This window comes from Tympanuchus pallidicinctus, unplaced genomic scaffold (genome assembly GCF_026119805.1).
Source record: "Tympanuchus pallidicinctus isolate F22 unplaced genomic scaffold, pur_lepc_1.0 scaffold10, whole genome shotgun sequence".
Classification (NCBI taxonomy): Eukaryota; Metazoa; Chordata; class Aves; order Galliformes; family Phasianidae; genus Tympanuchus; species Tympanuchus pallidicinctus.
Window position 1 is genome coordinate 5,075,686 of NW_026294619.1, and position 17,960 is coordinate 5,093,645.

Sequence of the window (17,960 nt, forward strand, 5' to 3'; positions counted from 1 at the left end):
GTTTGATCCTGTGACTTAAAGCATTTGATCCAACTCGTGTTTTTTTTAAAACATCTTTTTCTCAGAAAGATGGAGTTAAAAAATAAATGACTCCTTCCTACGTATTCAATTTCTTCCTGTAAGTCAGGATTAAACATCAGGAACCTAATAACATTCTGTAAGTAACAAATTTTCTGGTAGGATGTTTAGCATGCTTATAGCACTGTGTTGTTTATAGTCAGTGTAAACTGTGACTGTGTTAGTTATAGTGTATGTATCTACTCAAGGGGAAAAAAAATCCAAAAAAAACCACAACAATAATCCTGTTACAAGTCATGCTATGGCCATGGAAATAAAAATGTAGTAATGTATTAGAGCATCATCTTGAAAACGTTAGTTGTTATTTATTCATGAGTTTGTTGTACGCTGTCACTTAAAAGCATTCCAGATGTGGAAATCCACCATTTACCTGGGAAAAATAGCTTTTGTGTGCAAGCACCTTGCCAGACAGGTACAGAGTCTTATTGCACTCAGGCTGTCTATAGGTGCCGTTCCATGTTTCTCTTCCTCTGTTCATTAATGCAAGCGTTCTTGTCACCACAGCTCCGATAACTGTAGAGAACATTAAAAAGCATCTTTTTCCATCTTGCACGTAAAGAACAGGTGGCTTGATCTAATAAGATGTCATCTGGGTTTGATTTTATGGGTGTGGAAGCACGCAGTGGAATTTGAGCTTTCAGCTTCCTTAGTTCTTTCTACAAAATCAGAAAAACATCTATGAAGTAGACTTTCCTGGGCTAGGTTGCCCGAGCTTGCAATCATGCCATGTTGACCAGGATCTTGAGTATAACTGGAGATAAGCAGTTCAGCACACTCCAACAAAGATTTTTCTAACAACTGTGTTATATGTTTGTTGTTATCCTCAGTTCATTGGTAAATCCCCAAAGCCCGGCTCAGTGAATTCTAATACAGAAGTGCTTAGTTAAGACAGGGAAGAAAAATAAGTAATTTTCTTGTGAAATGAGTAATTATTTAAAATCAGTACTTTTTGAAAAACAGCTTTGATTCATCAGTGGAAGAGATTTACCTTGTGTTTTGGGAATGGATGTTAGAAAATAAGTGGTACATCAGCCATTCTTACAGCACAGCTGCAGAACCCTGGGTTGCTCATGGCCAGGGTATCTTGCTGTGATCAGATTTTCAGCTGCAGGCATTATAGAGGCAGTACAGCTCACAGGCAGCTGCAGACTGCAGTTTCATTTGGGAACCAGTAATTTCAGCCATAGTGGATTAGCTGGCAAAATGGGATGTTTTGTGTGAAGAAAACTCTCATTCAGGTATGATCATATAGAGAGGCAAAACTTTCCCACTTCATAGAGCTGAACAAGTGCACGTTTGCAAATGACTAGAAGTTATTTCATAAATTCTGTACCTTTTGTTGCAAAACTCTTGTACTTAAAAAAAAAAGTTTTTTTTTTTTTTTTTTAAACTCTTCCTGAAAAAGATGCAAAACCTTCCCTTGAGAACAGCTTTCTTAATAGTTGTGAAGACTTGCTTTTGTGGCCCAGAAACCAAGGCTGCATTTCACTGCAGATGACCACCCTGATTTTTTTCCTCTGCGGAGTAAGTGGTCCAAGCCTTTCCAATATAAGCTGGCATGGCACAAACGTGTTTGTGTTGCATGTTGAATCTTATAAGCATCACAATTATGATATGGTTTCTTCTTGAACTAATGTTTCCTAGTAATGCTAGTTTTCTCTTGGGCAGGTGGGCTGTGAATGCAGCAGAAGGTATATCTGATAAAATAACAGAATCTTTGGCCCTGTATGAGCCGAATGAAAACTGCTAAAAGAATATAACTTTCCTGTGAGATGTATCTGATTCAGCAGTGGAAAACTGTGTTCCAGGAACTCATTTTGGGTTTGATACTGCCATCTTTATGATATGACTCGCTATATAAAATACCACTCTACATATATAAAGCTGACAGATTCGAAATCTATGGGATAAATTGCCTCCTACTCTAGCCAACTCTGAGCTGTGGCTTGCAGGAGCTGCCATCCCTAAAAGCAATTTTAGATGCAATGATAGCTCTTCTGACTGATGTGTCTGAAGTAGCTGATGGTATGAAAGGCGAAGTTATCTAGAATTACATAATGATAAATTCCATTTTAATCTCCCTTTATTACCCAGAATTGTCACTCAGGATTCTTCAGATTATAGCTGCAGTTTTTAATAACTTGGCACATCTATTCTAATTGTATGGATTTGACTTTTTTTCTTCTTTCAATATTGTTAGAAAGTGAAGAAATTCGGGAATTATTCAGTGAAGCATTGCCAGGAGCATAAGGAGAAGTTGCCAGTTGAAAGTTTATGATTAAAAAAAGAGATTTATTGACAGAGTCAGTGGTTATTTAAAGCGTTTTTCCAAGCAGATTTCATATGGCTAAAATTGATACTTAAGAATGTTGTATTTGAGCTCTGTTATTTTTCAAAGCACCTCAGGTTACCGTAAGAAGTCCACACATCTGTGTAGGATCTGGAGAAACTCAGAAGTTCTGATGGATGTGACCCTTAGGCAAGAAGCAGCCAAACTGTCAATTAAAACATTGTTTAGGCTGGGAGGGACTTGCTGGGGTAACCCAGTCTGACCCACCTTTCAAAAATGGTTCTGATCAGCACAGGTTGCTTTAGGACACCTGGGTGCATCCTGAACATATCAAAAGATGGAGATTCTGCTCCCCTGGGCAACCTGTCCTGGTGTTCCCACCCTCTTGGTTAAAGAAAGGAATAATCAGATAAATCCTTACTGGAAATCCTGTGTTTCAGCTTGTGTCCTTTGCTTTTTTGCTTTCACACTGAAAAGGCTGGCCCCATCTTGCAGTCAGGGAGCTGAGGGCTGCGGTCTTTCCCACTTTTCTTCCTCCCTGGCTGAGCAGGTCCTGCTCTCTCAGCTCCATCTTGCATGTCTTGTTCTACAGACTGTAGTGGTTTTGCTGGCCAGTGGCAAAATTCTGAGAAGCAGAAGGTTTTGCCTTTTTCTATGCATTTAATCTGTGAGAATAGTGAATCTTTGAAAAGGACTTTTGGCTGCTCGGTTAAATGTTTTAACTAAGTTCCTAAAAATAAATAAAAATTGCAGGGATCTATTGCATCCAGGTGGGATACTCTGTTAATGATTAGCTGACTGCTGAAAAATGGAGGTTGTAAGGATCACCTGTTGCTGTGAGCTTGGAACCCTGAGGCTTTTTCCATGAACACTGACTTCTATTTACTGACTTTACTACAGCTGTGGCCACTGAATAATCATTTAAAGTACTATTTCATGGGTGTAAGAACTGTGCTTGGCCTAACCACAGAATTCACAGAACGGCCAGGGTTGGAAGGGACCTCAAGGATCATGAATCTCCAACGCCCTGCCACAGGCAGGACCACCAACCTCCCCATTTAATCCTAGACCAGGCTGCCCAGGGCCCCATCCAACCTGGCCTTGAACACCTCCAGGGACGGGGCATCCACAACCTCTCTGGGCAGCCTGTTCCAGCACCTCACCACTCTCATAGTAAAGAACTTCCCCCAACGTCCAACCTAAATCTTCCCTCCCTCAAATGAAAACCATTTCCCCTCATCCTGCAGTTACCTACCCTTTCAAACAGTTGATTCCCCTCCTGTTTGTAGGCTCCCTTTAGGTACTGAAAAGCTGCAATGAGGTCACCCCACAGCTGCCTCTTCTGCAGGCTGCACAAGCCCAGCTCCCTCAGCCTGTCCTCGTAGGGGAGGTGCTCCAGTCCCCTGATCATCTTTGTGGCTCTTCTCTGGACCCTCTCCAACAGCTCCCTGTCTTTCTTGTACTGAGGCTCCAGACCTGGGCACAGTATTCCAGATGGGGCCTCACAAGAGCAGAGCAGAGAGGGGCAATCACTTCCCTCTCTCGGCCGGCCACCCCTCTTCTGATGGAGCGCAGGATACCATTTGCTTTTTACCATTTTTTTCTTCCTTTGAACGCTAGATGGTGCTCCTACACTTGCAAATAAGCGGCTCTTGGAAATGTATTCTTGAGAATATAACAGGCTCTCTATTTGCGTGGGATTCTTTAACTGCCTTATTCATTTAAAAAAGAAAAGTCATCTTTTTTTCCTGCAGAGTATTCTAGCATGCTTATAAAGAGAAGGTATACAGAGGTATAGAAATGGGAGGTAGGAAATGTGTGCATGCATACTTGAGGCTATGTGCAGATTCTTTTATATCAATGCCATGCGTATTTAGGTCTTTCACTAAATTTAGTAACCCTTCTGTTTTTATCCTTTCTGTATATTTATTCACTTTCTGCAGTTGTGGTTGTGGAGCAGGACTAAGTAAAGCAGTGTGTTTTCTAGTTACCCAATTACAATGCTGGCCTTAATGCGTTTGTTCTCTATTACGGCACGTTTCTTAATTGATTGGGCTGTGGCTGCTCAGCCTGAACATTCACAGCTCACTGGTGAGAAGGCATAGAATACCCCACAGAGGTTTTTACTTTTTGACAACTTCACTAATGGGAAGCTGCTGAATGGTTTTCTTTTTTTATGACAAATTCTGTTCATGTTAACTGTCATTAGATCAACAGCAGAGTATAGAGTAAATGGGCATGACATCTGTGCTAGCTGAAACCTGGATTTAGTCCAGTTACATTAGAGTTAATACTTGACACAATTAAGGAGAAAAATAGTGTTTTAACTTCAACAGTTGGTTAAACAGTGGTGTAGACAAAGTACTTGCTTTAAGTGCCCACTGTAGTAAGTAAGAAACCTGTCAGCAGAGTTGTTTGCTTACTTCAGTGGATCATAAATCTTTACTACACTGTTATGTGCCCTGAACATTCGAGGTAGATGCAGCATGTGTGGTCTTTGGAACGTTCACACAAACTCCTGGGTGTTAGTGCTTGATGGTGTCAGTGGGCTGAAGGACACAAACTTCCTTAGCTGTGATTCCAAGGCAAACAGTCAGTTCTTGTTAAAAATGATTTTCAGAGGATTATTATGAGCTGAGATAATCTAAGGATGCTGTAGGTATTAGGTTAGGCTGAAGTGCTGTTGAAAACTTTCATTCAAAATTTGTAGGTGTTTTCCTTCAAACCTTTACTTCCAGTTGCTTGTAGCTTTCTGCAGGTTTTAATTATTCTGCTTGAAATTTTCCAGATAGCTTCTACTGGGGGTTGCAAATTTAATGGAATAAGGATTTGTGGGAAACAAATTGAAAAAATTTGTCAGTCCCAACAAATAAGTGAGTAAGCAGGTCTTCTTCCAAGAGCTTTTAACAGAGAAATAGTCATTGTAAAGGAAGACTACCTTTGAGTATTGCTGTCAACATTAATGTTTGGCCAAGCTTTGTCTTTCAAAAGTATACATACAGTGTGGATGAGAGCATGTAATGCAATGCACACAAGCACCTCAAAGCATATATAGCCCTCTGGGGTCACATGCAGATACTGACCTCACTCCAGTGTCAGAGACCCAGCATTCGGTAGCTGATCAGGGCAGTGTTGGTTCAGTGCAGGTTTCAGCCTGGAGAGAAGAAGGCTACAGGGTGATCTAATTGTAGCCTTTAAGTACCTAAAGGGAGCCTGTAAACAGGAGGGGAATCAACTCTTTGAAAGGATAGAAAACAACAGAACAAGGAGAAATGGTTTGAAGTTGAGGGAGGGAAGATTCAGGTTGGATGTTGGGGGAAGTTCTTTACTATGAGAGTGGTGAGGTGCTGGAACAGGCTGCCCAGAGAGGTTGTGGATGCCCCATCCCTGGAGGTGTTCAAGGCCAGGTTGGATGGGGCCCTGGGCAGCCTGGTCTGGCATTAAATGGGGAGGTTGGTGGCCCTGCCTGTGGGAGGGGGGGTTTGGAGATTCATGATCCTTGAGGTCCCTTCCAGCCTGGGTCATTCTGTGGTTCTGCCTCTTGTGATAAATTTTTCTAAGTACCTAAGCTGTATGCTGAAATATTCCGAGTCTGTATGCAAATCTTCCAGGTCTGTGACATAGGTTATTATGTAATGGATGCTTTTCTGAGTCAGGGAAGTGCTCTGCTTTCACTACAGTCAATGTCGCACTCTTCCTGAGTTGGTGGAGGCAGTGTGCTGCAGAGCACTAATGTCTCTAAGAGCAGTTGTGAGAGCTGCTCCAGAAGTAATGCGTTCTATTTTATTATGTTGGCCCCTGACTTCAAATGGTTGTGGTAGAGCTGGAGAAGGTGAACGTTCCCACTAGTATTCCCTTACATTTTGTTGCTATGCCACAGATGGCAGCAGAGAGGCAGTCTGACAGAATGCCTTACATGGAAGTGTGGGTGAAGCAGGGGTGTGGAACTGAATTCCCCCGTGGGGGGGGGGGGAGAAAAAAAGGTACCTGTTGCCCTTCACTGATGCTTGCTGAGTATTTGTGGAGATCAGACAGTGGATGTGAGCACAGTGAGGTGTTGGGTGATGCATTTCAGCAGTGGCAACAGCAATGTGAAAGACAAGTGATGTTCTGGGTAGACATGCACAGCTGTTACACCACAAAATGAAGAGTGTCTTGATCAGTTAATCAATGCAGATTGGCAGATTACAAGAGGGAACTTGGTTTCAGTGCACTGGAAGTGATGGTGGCAATGTTAGAATATTGTGAAGCTGAGTCCAAATGAATGGATGAGTATAATGAATGCTTGCACAGAAACTTGCATATGCTGTTCTGTCTGTTCCTCAGGATCTAGTGAACCAATGGTAGGGGACAGTTTCCTACATCTAATCATTACCAGTGGTGAGATGTAGTATCTCCAGTACATGTCACAGTCAAAATAGCAGTCCGTGGAGTGGCAACATGGCAAATTCCTCATGACAGAAAAAGTTAAAGATGGAGCACTCAGCAGATAAAGTGATATGCACTGCCTTTTGGGATAGGAAGGGGGCAATCCTGGGTTTCCTGGAACCCCTACCATCAATTCTGACCACTTCATTGTAATGCTCACTAAGCTGAAGGCTCTGACTTGTGGAGTTAGGCCAGAGAAGACTACTTTTCTCCTGTAACACCATGTTTCTGGCCCCCATGCCAGTTGGAAGATGGTGGAACACACTGTGATCTTGTCTGAACTGTCCTATCACAACCATTGTATGTAACAGCTTTTTGCTCCATAGACCCGATGGGAAACGTTTCACTAGCAATGATGATGTCAAAGCAGGTGTGAAACAGTGGGTCGCAAATTTTGATGAGTCCAGTGCAGATTCTTGTTCATCGCTGGTGAGAATGCATGGTTAATGGTGGTGACTGTGTTGAAAAGTGTTTTGTAGCTGAGAATTTGCTCTGTCAAACAGTGTTATGGTGCTCTTTGTATGTGTTGTAGTTTCCATGGAAATAAATAGGAGGCATTGTTTTTAGAGTGACCTATGTACATATGACTGCATCGTGGCTCATGCATTAAATGAGGAGCTATTCCACGACAGACTGTGTTTGGCTGGACTTCTAAAGTTAGAATGGCAATACAGGATCCTGTAGCTGTTTTAGAGGGACTGCATTGCAACATCATTAGATGACATGAATCCTTTAAGTACTTAATTACATGTGATTACAGAGGGTTAGAATTAAACGTTGAGGATTTCAGTTCTTGACTCTCTTATGTGAGGGACAGGGAAAAAAAATAGGGAGTGTCTTCCACTAATCATGCCTACATGCTTCATGCAAAGCCTGCAGGGTTCGCATAGTCTAGTAAGAGGACTTCTTAGTAAATTGACAGAATGGCCAGATAACTTTGCGAGGTAGCTGTGCACATTCCTGAATCTGAGAAGAGAATTTTGTCTTCAGCCTTCTAGAGCTGTGCTCATCAAGACTTGTGTACATATGGAATCATTTTGTTGTGCCAAAATCCCAGTCGAAGATGATTTGCTTGGTCAAAACAGAGGCAGAAATAACCATTGCTTCGCAGCAGACGGCCCAAGCAGCAAGTCATATAAGCAGGCAGTTCTAAAGGCATCTGAGAAGCTGGACACCTGTGATATTGGGAGTTAGGAAACTGGAACTAAAGAAAATAGCAGCTGTTTATGGTAGGGTGAATGTTGTACTTGCAGCTGTGTTTGATTCATATATTAATATTAAGTATTTAATGACAAACCAACAGTTTCATAAAGTAATCTAGAAGAATTCATGTAAAATTTTGAATAGGTAGGATTTGCTTTATGCTGAGGAGGGGAAAGGAGATGCTTTCAAAATTCACCAGTGAACTTCTGAATTTCTCATTCTGAGTGAGAACTGCTTGTAGTCAAGGCACTGTCATGGAATCTGCAGTTTCCAGGTGTTTCTCAATTTGAAAGTGATCTTTTTGGCTCTCTGAAGAAAAGCCTGTTGAGAAAGTGGGGGGAGGTGCAAGAGCAGTGAGGGGGGGATGTTCTAAAAAATTATACCAGTTCTAAAAATTATGCTGGTGCCAATGTCAGAAACATGAACAAAGAGGAGGAGGAAAATGAGGTTTAAGAGACAGAGCTAATTGAGAGCTCTATCTACGCAGTGTTGTGGTTTTAAGTTTTACCTGGAAGATATCCTGTACTGGAACTGTGGAAGACAGAGATGGGTTGAATAACAGAACTTAATAAGCGTGCGTTGCTGAGGATTTATTTTGGGATTTAAGGGCGATTACAATGCTGAAAATGAGAACACTTTCTGCCACTCAGTATGCTATTTGCTAAATACCACCGGTATGTCTGAAACCTCTCATTTCTTGCAAAATGGTTGCTAGCATTTAATGGCTTAGCTACTTCTGCACTTTCTTTTTACTTTTTTGCACCTTTTTCTTTCACAAATTGATATATCTATTTTAATGAAGTATTGATGATGAAAAATTACTTGTCCTGCATAAATAGAATTTTTTCACATAGCTGCTTTCAACCTGTTTGCCTCACAAAACAAAGCTTGTGTCATCGCAGTATGCGTGTCTGACTCCCATCTTCTTCCCTTGCTTTTCCCCTGGTAAGTTTGAGGTTTACTGGCAGATGTCAGGTAGGTTTGATAGAGGTATAAGGATGTTCCTCTGGGTGTCTTGGGAATGGGAGGGAACCTTCCAAGGCATTTCTAAAGGAAGACTTCACTGAGTGCAGCCCTAGTGACACTTCAGAGAATCCAGGTGAGTTTGAGCCTGTTCTAATACTTGAGCTGAAAAAAAGTTGCATTCAGAATGGTCAGGGTTGAGAAAGACCAGTGCAGAAAACCAGGCCTCGTTCTTATGATTTCTTGCTATTTATTAATGTCAGGTGGCCTTAAAGTAAGGCAGAGTGTAGTGATATAAAAGTGTATTTGCTTAATCTTGTCGCCTATTGAAGTGAAGTGTACAGACCTTCTTACTTAATCAAGCTGAAGAACATAGAGAATGTGGAAGGTATGAAGGCAGGTTTACATAATGAAACAGCAAGTCTGTGATAAAGTGACTCTATCCATTTTGCTGACTTTTCCTTTGCTCTCTGAGGAGCATCTTGCTGTAGCAGTTCAGGTGTAGACTGCATTATAGGAAGCTATACCCTGTGTTATGTAAACTAAAATGGCTTTACAGTTCTTCTGTTATGAATATCCTCTATTTACCAGTGCCCAGGGAAGGGCATGCCCTTCTAGAGTAAGGATTTTCTTGGAGGAAAAGAGGCACACAAGGTTAAGTGGGCTTGCCCGAGGTAGCACAGGAAGTCCATGAAGAGCTGGAGCAGAGAAATCCCAGTTCTGTTTCCTGTCTTCCATCAACCTTCGCTTAACAATCCAGAAGACATTTCATGATGTTTTCCTATTCTCTTGGATAAAAACTTGTGCAAATGGAGCTGGGCAACTCATTAAGTATTTTTGCCATCTTCTAATCTCATTTAGCTTGCCACGCCTTGTGTGATGTTTCAAGTTCATTGTTTTATGTAACACTTTTGTAGAGGTTCAGATTGTTTAAAATGGTTTTGGTTTTTTTTTTTTTTCTTTTTTTTTTTTTTGGTCCTTCAGGTTCATGAATTTATCCTCAGGGGGCTGTCACATTTGAGATGTCCTTACGTAAAAGAAAAGCACTCCAAGCCCACTGGCAGAGACCACCTTTAAAGCTAATTAAAGTGACACATTTTGTCTGGATTCAGAAGCACACGGTGCTACTTGTAAAGCCAGGTGTCCTATTGGACATGCAGCTCTCTAGGCAGGTGCATAAGTAGACTTCTTTATGTTGGATTCAGCCTCATATTGTCACCTGAAAACTTTGAAATAATTTCTATATTTGACTTTTGATACCATATTTTTTTTATTAAAAATATTCCTGCTCACCCAAAACATGTCAGACAGTATCAACAGGTTGACATAGAAGGGAAAAATTATTGCATTTTTCTATAAGAACTATATAAGCTATAGTTAGGAAGATTCAGGGCAGGCTTTCTGGAAAGTTTTCTTTCTGAATTATGAGAAGTACCCATTTGATGTGAGAATCATTCTTGTGCTAACCCAGTGTGTTCCCATTAATTTTTGTACAAGCAGCTTTACCATTAAAATCCATGCTCAAGCACACCTTTCCCTGTGACAGCACAGAGTTTTACAAAATACAGAATGCTGAGACCAAGATGGATCTTTCTGGCTCCGATTCAGCTTCTACTGAGGTTTTTGCAGTCTTTTTATTGCTTCTCTGGGAGTTGATTCATGTGCTTTTGTTCTCCTTCTGATCTGATTTCAGAGTTACTGGGAAAATCGAAGGAGCAGCAGACGTAAATCTACTGACTTAGAACAGTGATATTATTTGTGACTCCCAAACTTTTAAATGTGCAGGCAGCAGTCTGTGAGTCCACATCACATATTTCATGCGCGTTGAAGTTTCTGATAGCACATGTAAGCCCCAATAGATTATGATAGCATGTAAAGGTGGACTTCCTAGATATCTTAGGTCTCCTTTAGTTCTGAGGACTATTTCGATAGTTCCATGTGAAATTTTCTTGAGTATTAAGCTGTAGAGGTTATGAAACGTTGCAGGCTGGTAACTATTGTATGTGTGGGTGGTTGCTTCCATTCGATTAGAGATCAGAGCGATTACAGCTGGAGATCATGAATTGGCAAACAGGTAGAAAATATTAAAAATATTAATAACTGATATTATTATCAGGCTTACTGATGAAACAGAATTATCTGTATAATAAAAGGTCATATGAAAGGCAATACCCTTGTGGAGTGGAAAAAAAAAAAAAGTTACTTGTATACCAACACAGGGGATCATTTCAACTGCCCTTCTCTTAGGCTGTGATGAGCCAGAAAGTACATATGTTCAGTAGAAAATGGACTACTTAAGCACTTATTTCCTGTTTTCTCCATTATAAGAAAAGCTCCACAATGAAATTTCTAGTCAAAACCAGAGGAAGAGTATAAAAGTGTGCATCCCATAAGAATGAAGTGATGTGGCAGTCGGAAACATCAGAATATATTCTGCCTACTTTGAATTGGAGGGATGTTATTTCTCCACTTTTGCATGCAAGTTCCTTAGTGCCTGAACTCTGCTGTTCCATCCACTGTTCCATCACATTCCTTCATCTGAGAATCTCTGAAAGCTCCACTTTTGTTTTACTGTTGAACAGAAGCCCTGTGGAAATTTAAGAGTTTTATACAGCAAGACATGTTTTCCTGCCCAGCTTACTATGCATTCTCCCTTCTGGTTATGGGCTTCATTGGCAGCTATGTTCCAGACAAACCATTTCCCTCTACAGCATGAGTTTTTTATGAGTGCTTTGGCTTCCAGAATGTAGCCCCACGCTAGCTGAGAGCTGCTGCTACTTACATCACTTTCAGTACTATGTACATACAATATTTGATTTTTTTAAAAAAAGTTCAGCTGTATTTCAGTAAATGTTTCTCATAAGTACGGAACCATAGAAACCATACTTCTACTGCATATTCATACATAGAAATATAAAGTAAGAAAAACCAAGCTAGCTAAACCTGATGTGTATCAAAACGTTTTTCTCTGCAGCCCATGAAAGAAGATTATTTTTTTTCATCTTCACATTAGGTGAATTTCTGATGTCACTGATTTCTTATGCGCTGGTTTTCACAATGAAAAGAGCCTGTAAAAACTGAACTTGAATTCAGCAACTTTAAAACCATTGGTACCTAAATATAAAGCAGGCAGTTACTTCTGGGTTTTCTGATGTCAGTATTTTTTCCACTGATGTGAAGACTAAAGAAAATTAAGTTTTATTGCTTGTGTAGTAGCATAGCCATGAAGGAAGAGACTGTGTGTGATTGTGATGAGTAGAGAGATGAAATGAATGGAAACTGTTTCAAAGGGAGAAGTTCTTGTTACGATATGCATAGATTGCCTTGTTCTGTTATTAATCAAACTGTTCACACTGATGGGATTTTACTAGCAATTGACATGCTTCAGCCATTTCCTGGAATGATGTACAGACTTCTTTGCTATGATCATTTTAGAAAACTACTAGCTCTACATGTTTTTCAGGTATAAAATAGCAATCAATTCAAACTTTCCTACTGATTCCATTGCTGTACATTGAGAGTGTAGTCTCTGTGGCACTTTCCAAGACTAAGTAGTCTTTTTGCCTTGGGTTTGCTTACCATCCTAAAAGAAGATAACACAGAATGGTCATTCAGCTATAATATAAAGTATATAAATACAAAGCAAGCAGTAGAACTTGCTGAATAACAGAAATGAATAAGCTCAGGCATTGAGTAAGATCTCAGAAAATGAACTTTGATGCAGCCTTCTGCAGAAGTCCTCTTCTGTAGTTAGTACTCCAGGAACAAGAACTGCTTTTCTTTTCAGACAACCTCTTCAGCAGACTATCGGTTCACTGTGGTTCTATATAACATGCATCCTTTATAAGATGGTGGTCAAATTCATCAGTCAATGTTTTGTCTTGTCTTTCAGCAGTATGAGTGCATTTAAGAACAAGGCTGAAATTAGTCATTATCTGTTAGCCCTCATTATTGTCAAGAACAGGCCTATATGGAAAACGAAGTGTGAGATTTGCCATAGGAAGGTGTTTATTCTGGCTTACATTTATCTCGAATGATGGCAGTAGCAATGAAAACACAAGCACGACTAACTTAACTAAGGATCAGAAACTAGGGTAAGTCTGCAGGCAACTTTTGTGCATCATTCTGTGCCTAAAAGATGTGCTTAAATAACGTCAAAGGCTGTAGTGTCTGCTGTAGAGATAACGCAAGTTACTTCTAAAGTAACTTGCACAAATGTTGAGTTCATTGCTGTATGAACTTCTGCATTTCGAAATAAGAGTTTTGCAGCCTTCACATGGCACTGGGTGAGGTTTTCCTGATAGGATCCTGTATTTGTTTTGCAGCAGAGTGGCACCACAGAGGCTGACAGTAAGGCATGATGCTTTTAACTGCCTACACCTAATTATCCATCACACTGTGAAATTCTGAAATGATTTGTTATCTCATTCTTTCTCATTGTTGCTTGTGCTCAGACTGTAACCTGCAAAAACTCTTAAGTCAGTTTTAAGCTGAAGATGTTGAAGCAAAAATGCACTTGACAACAAAAGCAAGATTACAGATTTGTGGACTCATTATCTTTTTCTTTCTTTAGGCTTTCACTCACCACAAAAGTGATTTTTTTTTTTTTTTTTTTTTTTTTTTTTTACACCTACTTCCATAGTCATGGAAGCCCACATGAAGTCTTTCTGTCCCATTTCTTAGTGGGAAGTCTTTGAAGCAATTAAAATGTTGTTGTTCTCTAAAATATGATGACAAAAAGGCCTAGTTGGCTGCAACTCCACCTAACAGCTATCTAATAGCTGATATTGCAGAATAGCTAACATATGCCACTAAGAGGTGCTAGAGCTGCACATCCACATGGATTGCATCACCTTTGTGCTTGCTTCCCTCAAGGGTGAGTGAGGGGGAACAAAGCGTGTAGCTACAGATCTAGAATTACTGCAGTCTGCCTTTAAAAGCATGCTTCTTAGGAGCAGGAAATAAGTTGTAAATGCATTCAGGTTGTTTATGCTTTATATACATTTCAGGAAGTTAACTCCTGAATCACTTTACTGTCCTTAGTTCTGTTTTTCTCAACATTAACAGAAGTTCAGATATCACAGCTCAGAAAGAAAGTGATTTTTCCTGTAATCTGTGTGGGAAACATGACAAAATTCAGTATTTTAATTGGGAACAAGCACGCTTTTTTTCAACAAATGAAAGTAAGTCTAATCCCTGACTCAATGTAACAAAGTTAAGTCTCACAAGACCTACTACAAAAGTCCAGATTTCATGGCTGGTGGAATCAGAATAAGTTTTGAGACTTCCTGGAAAACTGCCATACTGTTTTTTATCATCACTTAAAAGGTGATGTGTAACAAGTGAAAAGATGTCACCAGCTGTATTTATCAAATGACGATATGCAGGCTGTGCAAGTGCATCCAATAACAATTTTTGCTTTTCTGATAACAAATGCAATGAAATTGTGCATCTTATTTATTACACGTATGATTACTTCAGTAGCCCTCCCTTTTGTTTTTGCAGAGTCAAGATGACAGATATGCTTTCACTGCTGAGTGGTATGACCCAAATGCTTCACTCTTTCGGCGTTATGAGCTTCTGTATTATCCAAAAGATGGATCAGTTGAAATGGTAAGAGTAAAAAACAGTAATTTTAAATATAATAATTAAACTGCTTATAAAATGGAAAACCACTGCCAATTATTTTTCCAGGTAATTATGTTGTAGCTGAAGACATGCTTTTCTTCTAGTTTGAGAAATAGAGAAAAGCGTGGTAGTTCACAGTGGAGCTTGTGCAAGAGCTTCCATATTAATGATTTTTGTCTTAAGCTTGGAGAGTTTCATTTTCACAGATCTGTTTTCATTTAATCTTTTATTGGATTTAAGTTTGGAACTCAGCAGCATGAACCTACTGCATGAGAAGCACAAATTGAAAGTGATCCTTAACAAGAACAATTTTCAGTTAGAATTCTAGAAGTCTCTGAAGCGTTAGCTGTAAACAACTTCTATCGAAGTGGAGGAAACAGTGAACTAAGTTGGTTTTAAAGCAGGGAAGGATGTTTCTGCGAGTGGAATCCAAATTTTTCCATTATTGGTTCTTGCATAGACTTTTCTGACTTGTGCCACATTCAACTAATCCTCATTTTTAATTGATAGTAGGTTAAAGCAAGAAATATAGTGCAGATAATCCTGTACTGATAATCCAGTAAAATAGCCAGTGCTTTGTGCTTCCGTTTAGGAATGAATTAGTGATTTTTTTTTTTACTAGAGTTTGCTAGATTTTAATGAGGATCTAAAGGTCTGAGAATAGCCTAAATTTGAATATTCACATGTATTAATTTCAATATATTTTTAAATTTTTTCTTGCCTTAAATATCAAACACAGAAATAACAGAACTATCGGAATCTACCTTTTTCTTATCCAAACTGTTATTTACTGAAACCATGGTACCCACCTGTGAGGAGATGCACTGTGCACTTTTTACTGATAATCTCTTGAAATAAACTCTACTGTGATGCTGTCCCTTTTAACTTAGTTATTTGTATGATATGTGTGTGCACAGTTGTCAAAACGTGAGGGTTTTTTTTCCGTGAGACATCAGAGCTAATCAGTCAGGAGCCGTAATAATCTTCCTACACAACCATGTGGAGGCTGACAAAATTGTTGTTCATTTCTCCTAGATATCTTAAAACCATAGCTTTCAAGGTGTTCTTGGGCTTTATGCATCAAACACCTATGACTTGGTACGTTCCTACACTTTGCCAGTGTGTTCTCAGGGTTGAGACAGTATTGCGTGTATGCAGTCATGAGTTTGCATGGACTTTGTGAGATCAGTATAACTGCTAGAAAAGCAGTATCTTCTGCAAGTTCAGTTTGGGGGTGAGTTTGCAGACAGAAATTACATTTAAGATGATTTTCTGGATTTACTTATGGTTTCTAAAACTTACCTGGAGTCTGGTGATTCTTTTTTCGTTACTGCAAAATTCTTCTGGATCTTTTGTATCTTCTCAAGGAGATGGCAGCTGCTCACTTTGCCTCTAAAGCATTCTTGGAGAAGAGAGGTAATGGACACGAGTCAGCTTCTCTCTGCTTATGAGAGAGCTGTCAATCACCCTTCCCATCTCTGCAATGGTAGCTTTCTTTTGTAATGCTCCAGCTGAGGGTGGAATAGAGCTGTTCAGTGCTTATGTTATGAGGTTCTCAGGTTTCCATTTGTTTTTTACTCCTTCATATTTTGCTTCTTCCCGTGAAGGAAAAATACAGTGGAAATAACATGACAAGTTTCCAGCTTGCTTTGCAGACATTAGAAAGCAGCACAGGTTTTTGTCCAAGGACAGCAAGCAACTGTTTCTGATCAGACTGACTATGTTGAGAGACATCCCCAACTATCCAAGTTTTCCACAGTTAACTTTCATGCAGAATTTTTAAATCCAAACTTCTCTTTCTAGAGGAGATTTCCTAAAATAAAGAAGAAATCTTTGAAAACGACACATTCCTAGAGAGAATTATTGTGGACAATTTGCCTGTTTACATATACATAAGGGAAGGAAGATAGAAAACAAACAAAAAATCAAAGCCATCTTACATTTCTTCTGCTGTGACTTTTCATTTGTATTATAAGAAGATATTTTAGGCAGATACGAAATTCCACTCTAAAGGATTTGTTAATACAGATAGATGCTGCTTTTTTCTTCGTTCTTCATCTTTTGCTTGAGAAGAGAGAAGCAGAAGGGGGTGTGCCTTTCTAGGATCTGTTTGTGCTTCAGTGAAGGTATGATCAAGCTTTTAGTTGAGATATTAAGAATTTTAATACTTGATTCAATTAATAGGACTCTTCTTGAAACTGAAGAACACTGAGAGCGTATAGGTGAGGGCTAAGGATGTTTTTATTACGGAATCCTGCTTATAGAAGGAGGTATCAAAAAAAAAAAAAAAAAGAAGTTTGGCCTGAAGAGGACAAAACTTTTCCTTTCCTGAGATTCTGTTTCTCTAAGAGACTGAAGCGATCTGTAATATTCATGTGTAGTAGAGAAGAAACTGTTAATGAGGTTGTATTTTGTGCTTTAGCAGTCCACCCAGAAAACTGCGCATTAATGTCTTCCTTCTTGCTCAGAAGCTGAATCGTCTTGACAGGCATTTCAGCTTGCAGCTCTAGGCAGTGAGAACTTCTGAACGTAGTGCTGCAGCCATCCATCCATTCCTAATTCAGAGTTATATACAGCCAAATAAAGCATAATATCACTGGAACAGTCCCCTGAAGACAAGACCTGCCACAGCATGTATTATGGTTGCTACCGCTTCAAGCCATTGGCCTGTGAAACAGCACAGACCAGCTAGGGGGAATTCTGATTGAGCAGAGTTACCACTAGGAACGAGAACCATTTACCATAGTTGGAATTAGCACAAGCAAGTAATAAAATAAAAACTGCGAAGACAGCCATCCCCCTGAGACCACTTAAAACTACACATTTGTTCCGTTTATCTTCTAAGCATTCCTGGTGCATGTGCAAGTTCAAAGGGTTAAGAATAAAATCAATTTAATGATCAGATTCAATCCCACAGAGCTATGGAAATTTCTGAAGGAAAAGTAAAAATTATGTTGAGTTTGCCAACAGCTTAGATCTCTTGCTGTAGAAGGTTCTATGGTTCTGTTCTTCTTTTGTCTGCAGTATGATGTGAAGAACCATCGTACCTTTTTAAAGCGCACCAAGTATGAGAGCTTACACCTTGAGGATCTGTTTGTGGGCAACAAAATTACTGTGTTTTCTCGTCATCTTTCCTTAGTGGACTATGGAGATCAATATACAGCACGCAAGCTAGGGAGCCGCAAAGAAAGGTAAGAAAACCTGTTTGTTTGAAATCCTCCTTTATGACTGGGGTAATTGTTCTTTGCTGAAAATAAGATTTCTGTACTGTGGGAAAAGGAGGAATTAGTCACAAGTCTGCATGAGGTCTGCAGTCATCTGGCATACTGATAGCTGGAGGGAAGAAGTTCCCTGCTTGTAGGCAAACCCA

The 17,960-nt window shown here is 39.7% G+C and overlaps 1 protein-coding gene across 3 annotated transcripts in view; it reads left to right on the forward strand.

The window, feature by feature from the left end:
- The first annotated feature begins 1,438 nt into the window (after positions 1-1,438).
- Positions 1,439-17,960, forward strand: part of NME7 (NME/NM23 family member 7) — an 87,495-nt gene continuing 70,973 nt past the window's right edge. For 2 of the 3 annotated variants that reach the window (XM_052665384.1, XM_052665393.1), the window contains exons 1-3: positions 1,439-1,602; positions 14,468-14,575; positions 17,615-17,781. In XM_052665384.1, coding sequence (XP_052521344.1) covers positions 1,573-1,602; positions 14,468-14,575; positions 17,615-17,781 — 305 coding nt within the window. In that variant the 5' untranslated portion in view covers positions 1,439-1,572. The remainder of the gene's footprint in view (positions 1,603-14,467; positions 14,576-17,614; positions 17,782-17,960) is intronic. The other variant, XM_052665375.1, reaches the window with a different exon arrangement.